The 13021-nt window shown below is 36.3% G+C and overlaps 2 protein-coding genes across 2 annotated transcripts in view; one reads left to right on the top strand and one right to left on the bottom strand.

The window, feature by feature from the left end:
• Positions 1-13021, top strand: part of CCDC150 (coiled-coil domain containing 150) — a 74071-nt gene that overhangs the window by 14374 nt on the left and 46676 nt on the right. Inside the window, 5 exon segments of the mRNA XM_064373218.1 lie at positions 2543-2635; positions 4439-4546; positions 6366-6490; positions 6801-6978; positions 7535-7602. Coding sequence (XP_064229288.1) covers positions 2543-2635; positions 4439-4546; positions 6366-6490; positions 6801-6978; positions 7535-7602 — 572 coding nt within the window.
• On the bottom strand, positions 10241-11129 carry LOC105718403 (splicing factor U2AF 35 kDa subunit-like protein). The gene has a single exon (XM_064373217.1). The coding sequence runs from the start codon at positions 11113-11115 to the stop codon at positions 10393-10395; it is 723 nt and encodes a 240-aa protein (XP_064229287.1). The 5' UTR covers positions 11116-11129; the 3' UTR covers positions 10241-10392.

Below are 13021 nucleotides of genomic sequence, written 5' to 3'. Positions count from 1 at the left end.
AACCTTGTCTCTACTAAAAATACAAAAATTAGCTGGATGTGGTGGCGAGCACCTGTAGTCCCAGCTACTTGGAAGTCTAGGGCAGGAGAATCGCTTGAACCAAGGAAGCAGAGGTTGCAGTGAGCCAAGATCACACCACTGCACTCCATCCTGGCAACAGAGCAAGACTCTGTCTCAAAAATAAAAATAAAAATGATTTTATATCTTATTACATTTCTAAATCTGTTGATGTGTTGATTGTATTTCTTTTGGATGCTATCTCATCCTGTGTTATATGATGTTTATTTTTCTTGAGATGCTTCTCCTGGGAAAATAGAAGGGTGGTTCTTCCTCTGTAGGAAGAGGATTTATACTTTGTCCTTCCCCTTTCTACTAAATACCTTTTAGGGAAAGCCTCATCTACAGTGCACATCTGTATCACTTCTCTCATCTCGAAGGAAACTAGCTTTTTTTTTTTTTTCTGTAACCGCAGAACAAAGGTGCTTTCTTCTGCTCCACACTTGGGTCCTCGTTTTTGAAAATAACTTCACTTTTAACTTTAAAAGATCTTTGAATGTGTTCCTTTGAAGTCATTAGATCTTACTACTAATAGGAAAAAAATGTGTTTGTATAATAACATAATAGATATTTAATTTTAGGAAGTAGAACTTTGATATAAAGATACTAGTTTATTTAGGTTATACTTTTAGGCAAATTCTTTCTAACTGGAATCTCAATATAAAAATAGATGTAATCGTTTTTTAAAATAGGCTTTATTTTTAAGAGCAGTCTTAAGTTCACAACAAAATTGAACAGAAGGTAAGGAGATTTTCTGTATACTCTCTGCCCCATTCATGCATAGTCTTCCTCATTAGCCATTTGATGGATATCCATTTGAAAAATGGATACACCATTTTACATCCCCCACCAGAGTGGTACATTATTACAATTGATGAACCTATGTTGACACCTTATTATCACCCAGTGTCTATAGTTTACATTAGGGTTCACTCTTGGTGTTGTGCATTCTATGGATTTAGACAAATGTATAATGACATATATCTACTATCTATTATAGTAGATATGTTTTATAGTATCATATAGATTAGTCTCATCGCTCTAAAAAATCCTCTGTGCTCTGCCTCCCTTCCCCACTAAACCCTGGCAACCATTGATCTTTTTATTGTCTCCATAATTTGCCTTTTCCAGAATGTCACCGAATAGTTGGAATCACACAGTCTGTAGCCGTTCAGACTGGCTTCTTTCACTTAGTAATAAGTATTTATGTTTTCTCCATGTCTTTTCATGGCTTGATAGCACATTTTTCTTTTCTTTTTTCTTTTTTTTTTTTTGAGACACAGTCTCGCTGTCACCCAGGCTGGAGTACAGTGGCATTATCTCAGCTCACTACAATCTCCGCCTCCTGGGTTCAAGCGATTTTCCTGTCTCAGTCTCCCGAGTAGCTGGGATTACAGGTGCTCTCCACCACTCCTGGCTAATTTTTGTATTTTTAGTAGAGACGGCGTTTCACTATGTTGGCTAGCTGGTCTGGAACTCCTGACCTCAGGTGATCTGCCTGCCTCAGCCTCTCAAAGTGCTGAGATTACAGGTATGAGCCATCGTGCCTGGCTAAAAGCTTATTTCCTTCCTTTTAGTGCTGCATAATATTCCTTTGTCTGGATATACCACAATTTATCCATTAACTTACTCATGGATATCTTGATTGCTCCGAGTTTTGGCAATTATGATTAAAGCTGCTGTAAGTATCTGTGTGCAGGTTTTCCTGTGGGCATAGGTATTCAGCTCCTTTGGGTAAATCCCAAGGAGCATTATTACTGGATCATATGGTAAGAGTATGTTTACTTTTGTAAGAAACCACCAAACTGTCTTCTAAAGTGGCTATACCAATTTACATTTCCACCAGCAATGAAGGAGAGTCCCTATTGCTCTACATCCTTGACAACAGTTGGTGTTGTCAGTGTTCTAGATTTTGGCCATTGTAATAGGTATGTAGTGTGGTATCTCATTATTGTTTTAAATAAACAGTCTTGTTTTTTTTTTTGAGACAGAGTTTCGCTCTTGTTACCCAGGCTGGAGTGCAATGGCGCGATCTCGGCTCACTGCAACCTCCGCCTCCTGGGTTCAGGCAATTCTCCTGCCTCAGCCTCCTGAGTAGCTGGGATTACAGGCACGCGCCACCATGCCCAGCTAATTTTTTGTATTTTTAGTAGAGATGGGGTTTCACCATGTTGACCAGGATGGTCTCGATCTCTTGACCTCATGATCCACCCGCCTCGGCTTCCCAAAGTGCTTTGATTACAGGCGTGAGCCACCGCGCCCGGCTAAATAAACAGTTTTATTAAATAATTTAGAAATAAAGAGAAGTTCAGGAGTTGAAGATGTCAAGATTTTTATAAATTCTTTATGAGACACTTATAAAGTTGCAGTGTATGTCATTGGAACTTGAACTGGTATTGACTGAAATACAAAACAGTTATTTTTACAGGGGTGCATGTAATATCTCTTATATGTGAAAAAGAGAGTTATTATTTTTTCCTTACAGAACGTGCAGATATCTTTCAACAAGGAACACAAAGAAAATGAATATTTGAGGTCTGAAATAATATCTCTTCATGAAGCATCAGAAAAAGCACAAGTAAATTTTCATGCTTTCACTAGTTTTTAGATGTTACTTAATTTTGTTCAATTAAATAACCAAGAAACAAAATTAGTCTTGATTATATAAATTCATACCATCTCCATCACCCAACTTTTCATTTCTATAAGACTTATTTCGTCTTTGAAACATCAAATTAACTGCATTTCTCATTTCATTCTCTGAATTCCTATTATATGTAAGTATACAAGCTATACCACTAAAATTATGCACTAGTTTATACTTTGCCTTTGTTTACTTTCTGATTTTCTCATTTAATATATGTCTTCCTCCCTTCAAAGTGAACTTCTGAATAGTTCCATGGCAAGAGGTATGTCTTACTTTCTTTGTATCTTCTATAGTAAATAGCATAGTGGGAACCTAACAAATGTCTACTGAATTTTAAAGTTTATGTGTAGTCATTTCTGGGATGGTGATTCCCAAATTGGGCTGATGTTTTATATATATGTGCACCTGCAGCAAGAAGAGTCACCAGATATGCAGGCAAACTGGAGTTACTTGTCACAGAGCCCAAACAATTGTTTATCACTTAAAGTAACTTTTCTCTTGGTACAATTTGATTGTCTCAATATTAGGATCATAGTGTTGCTGGGCTCTCTTTATAATAAAGAAAAATAATTTTAAAAATACAAAATGTGTTTTTAAATATAATAGCATCAACTACTATTACTCTTCCTATGCTAATAGTAGTTAAGATTTTTACTGAGCCCATTCCACATTGTAGGCACAATTCCAGGCACCTTATATTACTAACAAGTTGTAATCCTCACAATTGGCCTATGAAATGGAAACTGTTATTCACATTTTAAAGATAAGGAAGCTGATATACAAAGAAGTTCAGGAACATAGAGAGTAGGTGGTAGAGTTGAAATTTGAACTCACATAATCTGGCTCCAAAGAAAATTAGCTATTTCTTTTCAAAGAGCAAGGGTTCTCCTCTGTTTCACTCCCAGGTATTCCTTGATGAATAGCTTGTACATCTGGTGCGACTTTATGCCCCTGAATGTGTTTCTAACTACTGTACTGTCCATACCATTTGAGATGTTTGCCACGTAATCTTTTATTTATCTTTTCTTTTATTCCATTTTATTTTTTGTGTTTCTTTTTCATAGTGTTCCTTCGAAGTTTCTTGTTCTTGAAGAACTTGTTTAAAACATAAGTTCTTTGCTAAATCTACCTTGCAAAAATAACTGATAATTGAGATAAATCTTCTTGGCAATAATACAAATTTCAAATTATGAAAAGAAAAGAGAATGATTAACTACCTACATGTATGATGGATCTGTGTAACTCAAAAGATTTTTGTTTTATTTTGAAAGATTAATCCTGTGATGGTAAAATCATTATATTTTGCTTTTATGAATATTATTAGTTGGTGGCGAAGGAGCTTAGGTATTTTGTGTTACCAGCTAAATAATTCTGAATGCTCATGGATTTCTATAATATTGGCTAGGCACTGACATTATAAATTCCATTTTGCAGATGTCTTGCCCCAATGAACCAGTGTTCAAAGTTGTGAAGAATAGATCAGTAAAATGCTGTGTGCATCAGTTGCTCTACCAAATCAACAAATCTCTTCTTTTAATTTATAATTATTTAGAGTATAGATTTTTAGTATTCAAAAGTAATTTTTAGACTAATGCAATGTGAATTGAGGATAGGTTAAATAAATTAGGTTCACATACATAGTGAGATATTATGCATTCATTAAAAATAATGATACATAAGTAAAAATAGTTCTTTATTGGAGAAACCAATGAATCGGTGTGTGTGTTTTCTTAGGTTTTGAATGACCAATTGACTAAAAAGTGTTCAGAGCTGAGCTGCATGCTTCAGACTGTTAGTATGGAGAAAGCCAGAATCATTGCTGAGCATCAGGCCATTCTGCAGGTATTCATTTAACACTAGTGAATGTGTTAAATTTAATAAGAGTTCACCAGGTGGCAGAAAACCACCCTGGTTGATAGATCAGGAAATGTCCATGGCCAACTGGAAAAATAAAATATTTTAACAATAAATTTCAAAAAATTGACAGAATTATCTTATTTCTATTAATGCTTTTCACTTTTCATCAGAGGGGTGATTTGGCCTTACAGTCAGGGCTTTTCATGGTTTCTTCTCAAATATTATCACTTGAGGAAAAAAATAATTATTTGTCCCATTATTTATAGAATCATGGAGAACATGTATGACTAAACCTAAAGTACTTAACCTTTTCCTCAAATACCTTGCAGTTTCCCATTTTGCTTATGCCATTTTCTATGCTGAGAATGCTTTTTACTTTGTCTTCAATATCTGAAATTCTGTTTATTCTCTAAGAGTCACTTTCATCAGGGAGCTTCCTCATCCCAATAAGAAGGGATAAGTTTTCCCTTTCAACTTCTATTCCTGGGACACTAAACAGACTACCATAGTAATAATCACTTTCTCTTTTTATAAGCATTGCTTGCTATATACACCAAACATTGTGCTTAGGATTTTACACATATTACCTCCTTTAATTGTAGCAGCCATTATGTAAAAGGATATTTATTATCCTCATTTTACAGATAAGAAAATGAGGGTTAGAGAAGTTCACTTGCCCGAATTCACCTAACTAGTAAGAAGTAGAGCTGCGTTTTAATCTAGGCTGACTTCAGAGTCAGTATGTTTAATTGTTATGTTACTTCCCTATTCTGCATTCTCTAGTAGTAATTTATGTGCCGGTTCTTTTCTTGGGTTACACTGTGAGTTCCCTAGAAGCAAGGGCATTATTTCTCATAGTGCTAAGCACACTTTGCACATAACATATACTGAATAAATAATTCGTTTTTTAACTCTGTGCAAGTATAATGCTGTATCTAGATAGGATTATAGTGGTGAACAAGACAGAATTCCTACTTTCATGGACTTATAATTCAGTGGACTGACTATATAATACTATTTATTACAAATATTTTAAAATTTTGTAATATAACACAGTTGGGATCCCATTTTACTAAGTGTGAAGGCTTGCTTTGCAATCAAATGTTGTTAAAATAGAAGTATTTAAAAAAGTATTAATAAAACTGATTGTTAATATGTACTGTATTTGCAAAAACTTTATAGATTATGTGTAGGGTTATGTGGTACACAAAAATGTTATGTTTTGATAATTCCAAAATGGTGAGCCAAATAAAATAAATTATGTAAAACAGTTATAGTGCTTCTGCTGTAACAGTATCTGACTGCAATTTAAGATAGTCTCAAAAGAATTCACAGCAAACTGTTCAACATGGTAATTCTTAGAATGTGGGATTATTTAGAGGGGAAGTGTGAATAGGAAGGGATCTTTTCATTTTATATACATTTATATTGTTTCACTTTTAAAAATAAAGTACCATATTGAAATTTTAAAATGCCAAAAATACTCCTAATACACTATCTTTAAAAATCTGTTGGTATTAGGAGTTTTATAATTTTTCAGCAGGCTGGGTAAATAATGTATCTTGACTATTGGTTAGTAGAGCTATAAAATGATAGAATTGTGGTCAACTCAGAAGAGTACAAAGAGAAACTGGGCATTAAAATAAATTATTTTAAAAAGAGGTTTTGTTTATATAAATAAAACTTGTTTTTTTTTTAAGTTAGTTCAGTGTCTTTGATCAGTTACTCCAAATGATACCCTGTAATCCCAGCTATCAAAAGACTTTCTAGAGCCTCAGCTTCCAATACTGCTTTTAACACTCAGGTGGAGCAGAAAATGATGACGCAGACATTTCAAGAACAAAACTTACTGCTGGATGCAGCCCATGCCAGTATCACAAATGAACTACAGACCGTTCAGAATGAGAAAACCCAACTCCAAGAACATCTATAAGTAAATTATGGGCAACTTCTTACACATTTTTCGTTCTTGCATTTGTGTTTCTTATCATGTGTGTGTGTACGTGTGTGTGTCTGTCTGTCTGTCTTATCTGCAATGAAAGAAAACATTTGATCCTGCAATTTTTGGGCCAGTTACAAAGATAAAATTAAGACTCTGCCCTTACGAAACTAGTTTTGTTAGACCATTTTGGTAACTACTCTCAGTCAGGAAATATGTTCTATAAGAACATTTAATTGCTCTTTCTGTTAAATTAGAACTCTCATTTAGCTTTCGTATGTTCTTGTTCTCTTCCTGCAGGGATCATTTAATCCTTGAGCATGACCAGTGTATCCAGAAAGCACAGGATGCTGAAAAGAGAACATCTGTGCAAAAAGAGCTGCTAGAATCAACTATTGCAAGATTGCGAGGTGAATTGGAAGCATCAGTGCAAGAGAAGAAGTTTCTGCTAGAGGAGAAAGAAAGATTTCAGAGGGAGGTAGGTAGAAGCAGATTTACATTATCTTCTCTTTGTGGTGTGGTGATGTTTTAAAATTATATTTTAAATGCAAAAGACAATAAAAGAAACCCAGATGCAGTTTGTCTGAGTTGCCCAATAAAGAATCTTTAGGTGGCTAACCTATGCCTTTTAGCATGTGAAGTAGTCTGTGCCAAATAGAACAGTATATCCTTACCCAGCAATAGTGAATGTTAACTAGTAATTCACACATCCTTGTGTTAGTTAAGGGGTCAGATTTAAAAAATTGATTTCCCCTGAAGGAGTAGGACAGTGGAGGTTAAGGGGTAACAGCCCTGTCTTCCTACTTAGGAAGGAACCAGCAAAGTCTGACATGTAGACGTGTCTTTCTAATTTCAGGGCTATTTGTGAAGTCTGCTCTGCTTCAGAGACTCCCCGATTGGCCCCTTTTCTGAGAGGATGTGCTATCTCTGCAGTGTATGTATCTATTGACACACTGGATATGTCTGCTATAGTGGAGCCTGTCAACTGCTGTAAAATTGACCCATTTCTTTTTTTTCCCATCCCCCTTTGGCAGGTTAATAAAACAGAAAAAGAAATAGCACAAGAAAGATGCAATTTGGAAAAAGAATTAGCTAAAAAAAGGTATTCTACATTTTACTTATTGATATTTCACTATATTTCCATCTGTATTGCTGCCTACTGTATCAGCTTATCTTAATGAAGAGATGGGTGATGAATACCAAGCTGTGGGAGAAAGGAGAGCTACAAAGCTGGATACCACTCACAGTACACCAGTCACTGCAGCAGAAGGCTGTTTCTGGGGAACATTTTCTTGTTGAGCATCTGATGTTTGCCAGTGAGTCATCACTGCCTTTGGCCCTAGTGTTAACTGAGGATTTTAGCCAAGAAGTCACCTGAGAGTTAGCTAATCGGTCTGTGAGAGGCAAAGAGATGATTGCTGACTAGGCTGTTTTTAAATAAAAATAAACAACTAACAGCCAGGCGTAGAGGCTCATGCCTGTAATCCCAGCACTTTGGGAGGCCGAGGCAGGCGGATCATTTGCGGTCAAGAGTTCGAGATCAGCTTGACCTACATAGTGAACCCCCATCTCTACTAAAATACAAAAATTAGCTGGGTGTGGTGGCAGGTGCCTCTAATCCCAGGTACTTGGGAGGCTGAGGCAGAAGAATCGCTTGAACCCAGTAGGAGGAGGTTTCAGTGAACTGAGATTACGCCACTGTACTCCAGCCTAGGTGACAGAGCAAGACTCCCTCTCACAAAAAACAAACAAACAAACAAACAACTAAGACTGCCTAAGTACCTATCAGCACTTGCCACTTTATCTTCTAGGTACCATGTTATGGGTTCTAAAAAAGTAGAATGTCCAGAGAAACAAATGAAATCCTACCAATCTTTAAAACATTGCTGTTTGTGTTTCAAATTTTGAAGAGAGTAAAGATTATGTATCACTGTCATCTAGAGAATATATCTGGAGCAGTAAGGAACATTAGCTTACTTAGACAAGAAATCCAGCAATAGGTATTGGGTAGAGTCATCAAGCCTTGATTGCTTCTTTGCTTCTCGTTTGCCCAAGTAGCATTTATATTACCATATATACATGTAAATTTTTTTTTTTAATTTTTATTATACTTTAAGTTCTGGGGTACATGTGCAGGTTGTGTAGGATTGTTACATAGGTATACACATGCCATGGTGGTTTGCTGCATCCATTCCCCCATCACCTACATTAGGTATTTATCCTAATGTTATCCCTCACCAGTCATTCAACCCCCTGCTATCCCTCCCCTAAGCCCCCCCACCCCACAACAGGCCCCAGTCTGTGATGTTCCCCTCCCTGTGTCCATGTGTTCTCATTGTTCAACACCCACTTATGAGTGAGAACATGCGGTGTTTGGTTTTCTGTTCTTGTGTCAGTTTGCTGAGAATGGTGGTTTCCAGCTTCATCCACGTCCCTGCAGAGGACATGAACTCATCCTTTTGTATGGCTGCATAGTATTCCATGGTGTATATGTGCCACATTTTCTTTATCCAGTCCATCATTGATGGGCATTTGGGTTGGTTCCAAATCTTGGCTATTGTAAACAGTGCTGCAGTGAGCATACATGTGCATATGTCTTTGTAGGACGATTTATAATCCTTTGGGTATATACCCAGTAATGGGATTGCTGGGTCAAATGGCATTTCTATTTCAAGATCCTCTTAAAGAATTGCGACACTGTTTTCTACAGTGGTTGAATTTACACTTCCACCAACAGTGTAAAAGTGTTTCTATTTCTCCACATCCTCTCCAGCATCTGTTGTCTCCAGATTTTTTAATGATCACCATTCTAACTGGCGTGAGATGGTATCTCAATGTGGTTTTGATTTTCATTTCTCTAATAACCAGTGATGATGAGCATTTTTTCATATGTTTATTGGCTGCATAAATGTCTTCTGAGAAGTGTCTGTTCATATCCTTTGCCCACTTTTTGATGGGGTTGTTTTTTTCTTGTACATTTGCTTAAGTTCCTTGTAGATTCTGGATATTATCCCTTTTGTCAGATAGGTAGATTGCAAAATGTTTTCTCATTCAGTTATTCTGTTGGTTGCCGGTTCACTCTGTTGTAGGAAATTTTGACATCTAAATGTGAATCTCCCAACTTTTTTTTATTTTTTTTGAAGATTGTTTTAGCTATTCTGGGTCCTTGCATTGCTATATGAATTTTAGGACCAGATTTTCTATTTCTGTAAAAAAGAATAGCTGGAATTTTGATAAGGCTTACATTGAGTCTGTAGATCAATTTGAGGAGTATTGCAATCTCAGTAATACAATTTGTTATGTATTTTCTGTATACAGTAAGTCCTGACAACATCAATAGGTTCTTAGGTTTAAACTTCAAGTGAAACGATATACAGCAGGTCCTTGAATAACATCATTTCATTCAATGTTGTTGTGTTATGATGTTGATAAGAAAAAACTGATTTTGTTATACATTATCATTTCACTTAAAGTTGCAGTCTCCAAAAACCTATCAATGACAGTGAAGACTAGTGTATAAGATAGTATAATCTACAAATAGAGATAGTTTCACTTCTTCCTTTCCAATTTTGCTGCCTTTTATTTCATTTTCATATATAATTCCTGGTAGAATCTCCAGTGCAATATTGAATAGAATTGGTGACAGCAGACATCCCTGTCTTGTTTCCGATCTAAGGGGGAAAGCTTTTAGTTTGTCACCATTAAGTGTGATGTCAACTGTGAGTTTTTTCTTTTTTTTTTTTTCTCACTGTTATCACTACAAATTTTATTCAGAAACCCATCTTTGTGGTTTTTTTTTTTTGTTGTTTTTTAAAAAAAATTCCCCTTATGAACTGGTTTGGTCAATCAACTACAACACTTTCTAGCAGACATAAGGTAAAAACGGCATGGCTCAGAATCGCCCAGATCTTTCACTATCTCTCGACCGCCTCCTGTCACGCTCCCGTCCGCCGCCGCCTCCGCCACCGCCGCCGCCACTGCCACGACCATGGTCTCTAGACCGAGAACGACACTCACGGGATCGGGATCTTGATCTATGCTTCTTGCGATGGCGCCCATACAGCTCCCGCCGCAGCTCTCTGGAAATGGGCTTCAAATGCATGAAGTTGCAGAAGCCGCCTCGCGTGCATTCTCCCATCTCATACTGACGGCAGCAGGCTTCTCTGAAGTCCGTCACAGGCGACAGCTCGGCGTGGATCGGCTGTCCATTAAACCAGCGGTTATTCAAGTCAATCACAGCCTTCTCCGCATCTTCCTCACGGCGAAACTTGACATAGACGTTCCCCACCAGGTGGTCGCCCAGGTTATCACAGACGTTCATCTCCTCAACTTCCCCATACTTCTCCTCCATCTCTGTAAAAACCTCCTCAAAAAATTCATCATAGTGTTCCTGCATCTCAACATCGCTCACAGCACAGCGCAAACCGTCGGCAGACTGGGAAGAGTTTTGAGGGTTACGGTAAATGTTCAAGAGGGCAATGGTCTGGCTAAACGTCGGTTTATTGTGCAACCGAGAGCACCTGTCTCCATGACGACATGCTCCAATTTTGAAATAAAATGAACAGTTGACTTTGTCTTTCTCGGTGCCGAAGATGGAGGCCAGATACTCCGCCATTTCCCACCCACCGCCGCCGCTGACACTGCTGCTGACCAACTGTGAGTTTTTTCAATGCTCTTCATTAGGATTAGAAAATTCCCTTCTATTTCCAGTTTGTTGGGAATTTTTGTCATGAAATTATGTTGAATTTTGCCAAATGCTTTTGCTATGTCGATTGAGATGATCTTGTGTGTTTTGTCCTTTGTTCCATTACTATGGTGTATTACAGTGATTGACTTCAAATGCACAACTAAGCTTTCATTCCTTGGACAAATTTTACTTGGTCATGTTGTCCTTTTTATATGTTGTTGCATTAGGCTTGCTAGTATTTTGTTAAGTTTTTTTGCATCTCTGTTCATAAGGGATACTGTTCTGTAGTTTTATTTTCTTGTAATGTTTTTGGTTTTGCTATCAAGGTAATACTGGCTTCTTAAAATGATTTGGTAAGTATTCCCTCTATTTCTATTGTTTCGAAGAGTTTGTGAGGCATTGGGGTTAATTCTTCTTTAAACATTTTGTAGCATTTACCAGTGAAGCCATCTGGTTCTGGGCTTTCTTGTGAGTAGAAAGTTTTGTTTCTTTGTTTCATTTATTATTTTTATTCTTAGAGGTCTAGCAGTTTTTCTATCTTTATTTGAGTCAGTTTCAGTAGTTGGTTCTTTCTAGGAATTTGTCCATTTCATCTAGGCTAGTTTGTTAGCTTACAATTTTCAGAGTAACCCCTTGTCTTTCTTTCTGTAAGGTCAGTAGTAGAGTCTTCTCTTTCATTTCTAATTTTAATAATTTGTGTCTCCTGTATTTTGTTCTTGGTTAGTCCAGCTAAAGGTTCGTCAGTTTTGTTGATCTTTCCAGAGAACCAAATTGTAGAAGGTTTTATAGATTTTTCTCTATTATTTTTCTCTATCTTATTTCTGTTTTAATCTTATTATCTTCTTTATGTTTGCTTGGGGTTTAACTTGCTTTTCTTTTTCTAGTTTCTAAAGATAAGCTTAGGTTATTGATTTGAGAAATATTTCTTTTTTTTAAATGTAAGTGCCGACCAAAGTACTCTGAACCTATTCTGGTTCAGGGGATTGCTCGTAAAAAAATAAAAAATAAGTGTTTGCAGCTATGAATTTCCCTCTCTGCACTGCTTTAGCAGCATATGAGATGTTTTGTTACGTTTTCATTTTGTTCATCTCAGACTGTTCTTTAATTTCCCTTGAAATTTCTTTTTTGACCCATTGGTTGTTTAAAAGTGTCATGTTTATTCACATATGTGTATTTCCCAAATTTTCTTTTATTGATTTCTAATTTTATTCCATTGTGGTTGGAGAACATACTTTGCATGCTATCAGTCCTTTCAGATTTATTGAGAGTTGTTTTATGGTATAACAAGGATATACCTTGAAGAATGTCCCATGTGCACTTGTGTATTTTGCTATTGTTGGGAGGATTGTTCCATAGGTGTCTGTTAGTTCTAGTTGGTTTATAGTATGCTCATATCTTCTGTTTCCTTATCAATCTTCTGTCTAGTTGTTCTATTTGTTATTGAAAATGAGATATTGAAGTCTCCAACTATTACTGTTAAATTATTTATTTGTTCCTTCAATACTGTCATTTTTTGCTTCATATATTTTTGTCCTCTGTTGTTAGGTGCATGTATATTTATAAATGATACATATTCTTGATGAATAAACACTTTTTTCAATATATAATGTCCTTTATCACACCAGTTTTTTCTTACTGTCTATTTTGTCTATTAGTACAGTCACTCTAGCTCTTTTTGGATTACTGTTTAATTTATATGGTATATATTCCTGTCCTTTTGCTTTCAACCCCATTTGTGCCTTTGGAACTAAAGTGTATATTTTATAAAGAGCATATAGTTGGTTTTTTAAAAACTCATTTTGCCTGTCTCTGCTTTGTAATTGGAGTGGTTTAA

The sequence above is a fragment of the Aotus nancymaae genome, unplaced genomic scaffold (genome assembly GCF_030222135.1).
Source record: "Aotus nancymaae isolate 86718 unplaced genomic scaffold, 86718_ANA_hifiasm-v0.15.2.pri h1tg000008l, whole genome shotgun sequence".
NCBI classification, from domain to species: Eukaryota; Metazoa; Chordata; class Mammalia; order Primates; family Aotidae; genus Aotus; species Aotus nancymaae.
Note: the sequence above shows the minus strand (reverse complement) of the source record. Positions and strands in the feature narration are given on the sequence as shown.

Coding starts and splice junctions, on each gene's coding strand:
- LOC105718403 (XM_064373217.1), bottom strand. CDS start 11,115: ATGGCGGAGTATCTGGCCTCCATCTTCGGCACCGAGAAAGACAAAGTC.